We start from the raw sequence: 9,257 nt of genomic DNA on the forward strand, positions 1-9,257 counted from the left end.
CGTGCCGATTTGTCACCTGGTCATGCCGATCTCGCATTCGGAAGAAACTCATCCAAAGTCAATTTAAGAGCCTTAATTGGGGCGACGATCTCGCGGCTTAATCGCAAATTAGTGTCGGGCGCAACCTGTTGCTGGGATGCGGGATTTGTCGTTCAGTTTTAAGCTATGACGATTGAGCTTTCTCTCTCTCTCTCTCTCTCTCTCGAAAGAGAGAGAGAGAGAGAGAGAAAGGAGAAAGAGAGAGAGAGAGAAATTACTTGTCGTCTCGTGCTTTTTACTTCAATCATTCTTGCCGTCACGTAGTTGGTAACGAGGGTCTCGTTAGTTACTAACGAATTGTTTGGATACAATCGCGCGAATTTCCCTTCTCCTCCCCCTGGGACATGTTCCTCGCATTCATTAACATTCGAATCAGGCCGGCTTGGATTTCGAATGCTTTGATACTGCGGATTAAGTTGATTGGATCACATTATACGAGGGATTCTCCGGAAACGAGGTTAACCAATGGCCGCATGGATACACAGACAGAAAAAGAGAAAGAGAGAGGAGAAGATCACAGTGATATCGTTTCGTAATTTATATCGAGCAGTTTCCCCGGGAAATTAAAAGCACTCCAGGATCGTCCAAACTGTTATGATTAAAGCCGTAGAAATGCGGCAAATTAAATTCGCCGAGAATTTAAAAATACAGTTTATTTCCAAAAGAATAATTGTATACGCGATAAAGTTATAATGATATTTAATCCTATTTAAAATTATAATCATAAAGTATACAATTCGAATAATTATTATATCGTAATAAACAGAAGTATTTACGAATGCATATACAAAAATTTAATGAGATTTTTTAAATAAGATTTAAAATTAAATAGGCCAATGATCAAAGCAAATAATAAGCGTTGATTGAGAAACCACGCTAATTCAAATTTGATGAGATTTTATTTATTTTTTATTGGATATATGTATATAATTGGATGTGTATATACATGTATGTGTAATGCTTAGATTTATATGCTTGCTATTAAAAGCATACATTCTTATAACGGGCATACATATTGAGATTCGTTAACTTAAAGGTTTGTACTTACAAAGGATATCTGTTTATAGAATTTTAGCAAAATATAAAACGCCAAAATAAGAAGTTGTTTAAACAAATTTTCACTCATTTAATATCTCGTGTCAATTTTGATATTCACAAAATATATATCAAATGTAATAAAATATTTAAAAGTAAAGTTATTCGAATAACATCTTCAAATAATTCAATAGTCTAAACTAGTGAGATTATAATTAATAAAATTTTCTTTATCTTCTAAAAGTTATTTTCGCCAAAATAAAAATAATATTAAATATTAATTATGGCATCATCATGTGATTATAAATATCAAATAAATATCTTATAAATAATGCATTAACTGGCCAAAAATAATTAAATATTGACTTGTATATTTATATCGAAAAATTTAACAAAAATATAACAAATATACCTCTGTAAAAATGAAACTAAGGTAAAAATAATCGAGAAACTATTTGTGTGATATATTTAACTCTCTCAGGAATTGTCTCTTTCATAGTATACACAGATAATAAGTCTCATTCTCCTGAGATCGATTCTCGAGAAACTAACTAACAGAATCAGTCCATAAGGCTTCCGGTCTTCCCGTATAGCACTATTTCCTTTATGTCGAATACTCTGATACATTCTCGACGAGGAACGTACAAATAAAGAGATAAGATTACAAAAGATTCGCACAAAAAATTCTGCGCAATATATCGCGTTACTATCCGTATATCCACATTTAATTTCAAGATCCATGTATTATGTAATGTGGTAATAATATTAGATATATCAAATACATATATATCTTATGATGTAAAAGACATGCATCTACCAATTATTGAGAAATAATTATGAAATAATGTATATAAAAAGGGGCAAGATTTTATTAGGGAAACCTGCAAATTTGGCAATATTGAAGCTCGACAATACCGTGAAAATATTATATGTCAAAAGAGAGAAACAGTTTATATAGGCGGATAAATGGATAGATAGATAGATTGACAGATAGACGGATAGATGCGGTTATAAGTACTTTTTATTTGAACATCGTAGGACGTGAGATCGACAAGAAATTGTTTGGTTTGCGAATATGTCGCAGTCGTGTCCGCCCCATTTCTCCGGTTTGGTGAGATATCGATTAGCAGGTCTCGGCAGTTGTCTGACCTTGACATACTAGACCTTCTCGCGCAGCATCAGATTCGCGAGACTGTGTAACATATTCCTAAATCGACAAAGAAAGGTCTCCTGAGACTTTTTTGCTCAATACTCGTCGATTTCATTCATTTAATCTAAAGAGACTACAATAATAAAACTCGCAACAAAGTCCGTAACCGTCTTTAGCATTCTGTCACATTCCTCTTGGATAAGTCATAAAAAAATCATTGAACCAAATATTAAAGTCTACTTGTAATAAATCATCATCACTCGCTATTTTTAAAAGTGAATTAACTGAGAGAAATTACCTAACCACTTAAAATTTTGGACATATATGTAACTATGTAATAATTTAAATATCTTTCTCAAAATGAATTTTGAACATATACGTATTCTATATATTCAGAGCTCGCTTCAAAATTATGTTGGATCACTTACAATATTCTCTCGACAAAGTACTTGACATCACCGAGATATCTCAATCTTCCCGACACGCGACGTCGTCTTAATATGAAGAGTCTTACATTTTCACGCCCCTTTCCTCGCGTTTCATCAATGCATACGGGATCTCTCGCGGTCTCGTCGTAACATTTTCCACGAGGAAGAACCGTCGACATTGCTCGCATGCAATCACTGATAAAGATCCTGCTGGTAAAGATCCTCTACCGTGAATATCCCCTCCGCGAACGGGCTCTGCGCCTTCGTCTTCACCAGATGAAAACCCCGATATCTCTTGTTGACATCCTCGCCCATCAGCACCGCAGGATGTTTTGGCGGGCAGAGACCCAGCAGATAAGACACGAATCCGTAACAGGGCCAGCCCCAGAAACCGATCTTCGAGTTGATCGACTCGGCGAAATACTCGGCCGCTCTGTGATGGTTACATCCGAATGGATTTCCATGCTCCCAGCATCCAGGCTGGTTGACTCCACCGTTCATGTAAAAGTCGATGTGGCCGCTCGGTTCGATCTTGCCCTGAATAAAGGCGTTCGTGTGCAGCACGTCGACAAATTCGGCGTCGCTCGAGTCGAGTTTCTCATCCTTATTAACGGTGATGAAGAGCGGCATTGCCGGATCGAGGCCGGTGATCCTTGGCAACCGATACGGACGCAGCACATTGGCCGCGAATGCTGGCACGTGTGCGCCAAGGCTGAAACCGATTATATGGATATCCGCGGCACCGTAGTCTCTGAGACGATCGACCAGCTGCGCCAGACAATCGCCCACGTGAGGCACGTTGTGAACGGCCATGGGATAACACGGCGCCGTCGCCAGACGATGCCAGTCGACCGCTATGAGATTATATTTGCCTCTCTTTAAGTACTCGTTTCTGATATCCACCAGATATCCCAGTTGCATGTCCGAATTGTATCCGTGAACGATAATCTTCGTGGGCGCTGCTGCCACGAAATTGGTATCGGCAAGATTCGAGCTCGTAGCGTTCACTAGAAGTTGTTGTCCCTCTTCCGGATTGAATCTTGTGTAAAGGTAGAACGTCACTTCCTCGTCAGGACAGGTTTGATTGGTGTTTACCAGACACGGTCCCACGAAGTAGTCTTTACCGAGCTGGTCGTCCAACGTGTTGCTCACGACGAAGGTCTGCGTGCTCGCGGACATGGCAGACTCGCAAACCACGAGGAGAATTATAAGAATCGTCCAAATTGGCGGATAACCGCTCCGGTTGACGACCGTCATCTCGTACCCGTCAGGAGCTCCACCTTGACCACGGTAGCGCGCGAAGAAGCGTCTGTGAATGATTCCAGGCGACTGTCTGGTGGGAACTGGCCGCTGCAACGATTGGTTCATCGTTGCAAGCGAAACTCCGCAACGATTGAGCGACGTCACGTACTCGACGAACCTCGACGAGCTTGGAATCCCTAAAGAGCACCGACACACGCGGCGAGGTTTTTGTTTTTCTTTTTTTTTTATCAAGAATATTTGATGTGTTGCGATGGACGCGGAAGTGAGTCGTGGAAAGTGAACATCGTGCTTTTTAGCGACATGATTGAAAAATTGACGGTCTTCTGAAAGAATCAGCACGTCGAGGAAAAGAGAGGGATTTTAACTTTATAAAAGAAGCATATTGCCGATTAAAAGTCTTCCAAATTTTTATAATCAAATATAGCGATAAAAATATGGATTTTATCAATCCGATAAGTATTGTTTGTTCATGCAAATTTTACGCACGTTTATGATTTTTTATTTCGTACGTAAGTGATAATTTGATATGAAACAGTTTATTTTAGGATATGTCAATTTTTTGCAATGATAAGAATAGAAATATCTAAGGATAATTGAGAAGATGAGAAGATAATTTATTCAGAGCTCGCTTCAAAATTATGTTGGATCACTTACAATATTCTCTCGACAAAGTACTTGACATCACCGAGATATCTCAATCTTCCCGACACGCGACGTCGTCTTAATATGAAGAGTCTTACATTTTCACGCCCCTTTCCTCGCGTTTCATCAATGCATACGGGATCTCTCGCGGTCTCGTCGTAACATTTTCCACGAGGAAGAACCGTCGACATTGCTCGCATGCAATCACTGATAAAGATCCTGCTGGTAAAGATCCTCTACCGTGAATATCCCCTCCGCGAACGGGCTCTGCGCCTTCGTCTTCACCAGATGAAAACCCCGATATCTCTTGTTGACATCCTCGCCCATCAGCACCGCAGGATGTTTTGGCGGGCAGAGACCCAGCAGATAAGACACGAATCCGTAACAGGGCCAGCCCCAGAAACCGATCTTCGAGTTGATCGACTCGGCGAAATACTCGGCCGCTCTGTGATGGTTACATCCGAATGGATTCCCATGCTCCCAGCATCCAGGCTGGTTGACTCCACCGTTCATGTAAAAGTCGATGTGGCCGCTCGGTTCGATCTTGCCCTGAATAAAGGCGTTCGTGTGCAGCACGTCGACAAATTCGGCGTCGCTCGAGTCGAGTTTCTCATCCTTATTAACGGTGATGAAGAGCGGCATTGCCGGATCGAGGCCGGTGATCCTTGGCAACCGATACGGACGCAGCACATTGGCCGCGAATGCTGGCACGTGTGCGCCAAGGCTGAAACCGATTATATGGATATCCGCGGCACCGTAGTCTCTGAGACGATCGACCAGCTGCGCCAGACAATCGCCCACGTGAGGCACGTTGTGAACGGCCATGGGATAACACGGCGCCGTCGCCAGACGATGCCAGTCGACCGCTATGAGATTATATTTGCCTCTCTTTAAGTACTCGTTTCTGATATCCACCAGATATCCCAGTTGCATGTCCGAATTGTATCCGTGAACGATAATCTTCGTGGGCGCTGCTGCCACGAAATTGGTATCGGCAAGATTCGAGCTCGTAGCGTTCACTAGAAGTTGTTGTCCCTCTTCCGGATTGAATCTTGTGTAAAGGTAGAACGTCACTTCCTCGTCAGGACAGGTTTGATTGGTGTTTACCAGACACGGTCCCACGAAGTAGTCTTTACCGAGCTGGTCGTCCAACGTGTTGCTCACGACGAAGGTCTGCGTGCTCGCGGACATGGCAGACTCGCAAACCACGAGGAGAATTATAAGAATCGTCCAAATTGGCGGATAACCGCTCCGGTTGACGACCGTCATCTCGTACCCGTCAGGAGCTCCACCTTGACCACGGTAGCGCGCGAAGAAGCGTCTGTGAATGATTCCAGGCGACTGTCTGGTGGGAACTGGCCGCTGCAACGATTGGTTCATCGTTGCAAGCGAAACTCCGCAACGATTGAGCGACGTCACGTACTCGACGAACCTCGACGAGCTTGGAATCCCTAAAGAGCACCGACACACGCGGCGAGGTTTTTGTTTTTCTTTTTTTTTTATCAAGAATATTTGATGTGTTGCGATGGACGCGGAAGTGAGTCGTGGAAAGTGAACATCGTGCTTTTTAGCGACATGATTGAAAAATTGACGGTCTTCTGAAAGAATCAGCACGTCGAGGAAAAGAGAGGGATTTTAACTTTATAAAAGAAGCATATTGCCGATTAAAAGTCTTCCAAATTTTTGTAATCAAATATAGCGATAATAAATGATAATTTGATATGAAACAGTTTCTTTTAGGATATGTCAATTTTTTGCAATGATAAGAATAGAAATATCTAAGGATAATTGAGAAGATAATTTATATATAAAACTTGATATTTAATATAAAATGAGCACTTGAGTTATCAGTCCAGAAAATTGCGTTTCATTTTCTCGGACAATCACGACATTCTTTTCACCACTCATCACTGCGCAAAAAACGACGCAATTCCATGTTAGGTCGAACCGATGACGAAGTAGAGCGCACTGCAAGAGTAGTGTTTTTTCACTTGCACGTATCCGAGCATCCACTAATCGTGGCATATTTCGCGGAATACAAACACTTTAATCCGTTAAAGGTGTCGTTGATATCGTGCTCGATATGAGAGATAGATAAAGCATTAGTAATCTAATCAATTGTTACAATGTGCTCAGCGAAGCTAGGCGACGAGAGACCAACTCGAGGAGTGACTATGGCAATGGTGATAGCGATTGATAAAGGCTTGGATGCACGATTGACGTGTTAGGATTAATTTCGTGGACGAATATAGGAGACGATGCAACGGCACGTGAACTGTAATAGCACTCGTGTTTTGTACGACAAATTGGATATTTCCGAGATACGAGTGTTTCCTTAACCATCGCTTGTCGGAATTTTACGATATATTGACATACAATCAAATTCGTGAGAAGGAAACTTTTTATTATAATATATAAGTGAACCTCTTTTCAAACTCTTATCTATTAATAAAATTGAAAATTGAATTGAGTAGCTAAAATTATATCTTCAATTTTTTATATCAAAATTGTATCATTTTTATTAAATTATTATACTTTAATTTATATAAATCGATATCTCTCTGAGATTTCTGAAAAAAGATGACTGGCTAAAATTATATCTTTAATTTTTTATATCTAAACTTTATTGTTTTTATTAAATTTTTATACTTTAATTTATATAAATCGATATCTCTTTGAGATTTTTGGAAAAAGATGACTGGCTAAAATTATATTTTTAATTTTTTATATCTAAACTTTATCGTTTTTATTAAATTTGTATACTTTAATTTGTGTATAAATCGATATCTCCCTGTGTAAGATTTTTGGAAAAAGATTACTGGAAGTAATAAATATATCAGCACCTCTGTTCTTTTATTTTCAAGTATGAAAAATGAATCTAAAAGAAACACATTCTATCGTCATGATAATATTTTAACAATGAAAGAAAGTTGGGAGTTTTTATTGCGAGAATCTAGCAATTAGAAGTTGATATCGTTGATTTACGTTGCGGACGCGCTCCGATAACACGTGCTATGCATCGCGTGACTAACTCCAATGGCATCGAAGGCTGCTTTGAATAATGCGCTAACTTCCTGTTACAGCTCGGGACTCGTTCGCAATAATTGCCACGATTGTACTACCAAATATCGCAAAGCTCGAAATAAATGCCATTTATGCCTTACCTCGAATAAAGTTTAATATTACCGATTGTTTTGGTATACGAAACGTTGGATTCGCTCGCGTTTCAGAGAAGAGGAGCTCGTGAAAGTATTTGTTTGTTACTTCCGTTCCGACGATGCGTGCGAGAAGGTGAAATTTTGTTCGAGTTGGCATGCAGCCTATAAACATATCAATAAACTTTCGCGAGCGGCGCATACGTGAATACTAATTGTGGTCAAAAACATTTTTACATTCGTTGTCACGGTCGACCGCGAGCTGTCCCAATTATATGCGTAACCACGTAATTATCAGTATTATCGATCGTTAGCTAAGTAAACCGCTCCGCGTTTCAACGGTTGCATCTATTCCCAAGCATAACGCTAATATTTGTCGAGGTAGCAAATATTAAGCTGCGCCAATTAAAGGATACATTATTAAGTTTTAAACAATACAGAAATTAAGAGAAGAAAAGAGCAGATCCAAAAAAACAACCGTATCTGTAAACGGTTTTATCTCTTTTATTTAAATTTATATTTAAAGATATAATTTAGATTAATGTAAGAATATTATTTAGGTATGATTTTTATTCATTTTATATATTAATTTTAAGATTATGGATTTTAGATTTAATGTTTATAGTAATTCAATAAAAAGAAAAAATATATAAAAATAATAGTTTAAAGTTATTAATATTTTTATTAATATTATTAATTTTAATAATATTTTCTTCTAAATACATATATATATATATATATGTATAATTTTTTAAAAATTGGAATTAGAACGTCTAAATAATAAGAGCGACTAATCTTATTTTTCGTAGGCTTATCATATATTATAATTTTCATGAATGATTTAGATATCCCCTTTAAACATAAAGTCCTACTTTTCGTCGACAGTTTCTTTCGAGCCAAGCCCCGAAATGAACTTATTTGCATAAGCTGTACGAGACTAAGAGAGAAGGAAAAAAGAAGGACGAATGCTCTCTCATTCGTGTTCCTCCTACATAATCCGACCACTCGTAAAAATTCTCCAAATGTAGATCGGCAGTCTTGTTTCGTACTGGAAAATATGCATCTATATACAGACAACAGTATGCATTTCAATATGTCTCGAAAATACGAATCCATCGAATAGGAGGCATACTATATTCAAACTTATAACGCATAATTGAAAAAAATTAATAATATAATTAATTTTGCAACAATTTACGCATATATCTGTTTATAGCAGAATTTTAGTTATATCAGAATTTTAATTTTGATTATTTTTAATTATCTTTATATATTTTAATCATTTCTTCGCCCAATATTATTATAAAAAATGAAACGCAATATAATAAATCTTATAATATTTGCATAAATAGTTTTATATTTAAATAATTCAGTATATTTCTTTTATATATATTATTATATGTTACATATAAAATAATTAATAATTAAGATTTCTTTACAAACAGACTGATTGTTTCTTTCTCTCTCTCTCTCTCTCTCTCTCTCTCTCTCTCTCTCTCTCTCCATATATTAATCGTATTATTTATATAGATAATCAAGTGTGCT

General features: G+C 38.2%; 2 protein-coding genes across 4 annotated transcripts in view; both read right to left on the reverse strand.

Moving 5' to 3' along the window:
- Window positions 1-923: 923 nt before the first annotated feature.
- LOC115233383 (lipase member H-A-like) lies at window positions 924-4,274 on the reverse strand. Its single transcript, XM_029803763.1, has one exon. The coding sequence runs from the start codon at window positions 4,018-4,020 to the stop codon at window positions 2,845-2,847; it is 1,176 nt and encodes a 391-aa protein (XP_029659623.1). The 5' UTR covers window positions 4,021-4,274; the 3' UTR covers window positions 924-2,844.
- A 263-nt stretch (window positions 4,275-4,537) lies between these two features.
- Window positions 4,538-9,257, reverse strand: part of LOC115233379 — a 249,668-nt gene continuing 244,948 nt past the window's right edge. For all 3 annotated transcript variants that reach the window (XM_029803754.1, XM_029803755.1, XM_029803756.1), the window contains exon 6: window positions 4,538-6,008. In XM_029803754.1, coding sequence (XP_029659614.1) covers window positions 4,762-6,008 — 1,247 coding nt within the window. In that variant the 3' untranslated portion in view covers window positions 4,538-4,761. The remainder of the gene's footprint in view (window positions 6,009-9,257) is intronic.

This window comes from Formica exsecta, unplaced genomic scaffold (assembly GCF_003651465.1).
Source record: "Formica exsecta isolate Colony F162 unplaced genomic scaffold, ASM365146v1 scaffold174, whole genome shotgun sequence".
Taxonomy (NCBI): Eukaryota; Metazoa; Arthropoda; class Insecta; order Hymenoptera; family Formicidae; genus Formica; species Formica exsecta.

Coding starts and splice junctions, on each gene's coding strand:
- LOC115233383 (XM_029803763.1), bottom strand. CDS start 4,020: ATGAACCAATCGTTGCAGCGGCCAGTTCCCACCAGACAGTCGCCTGGA.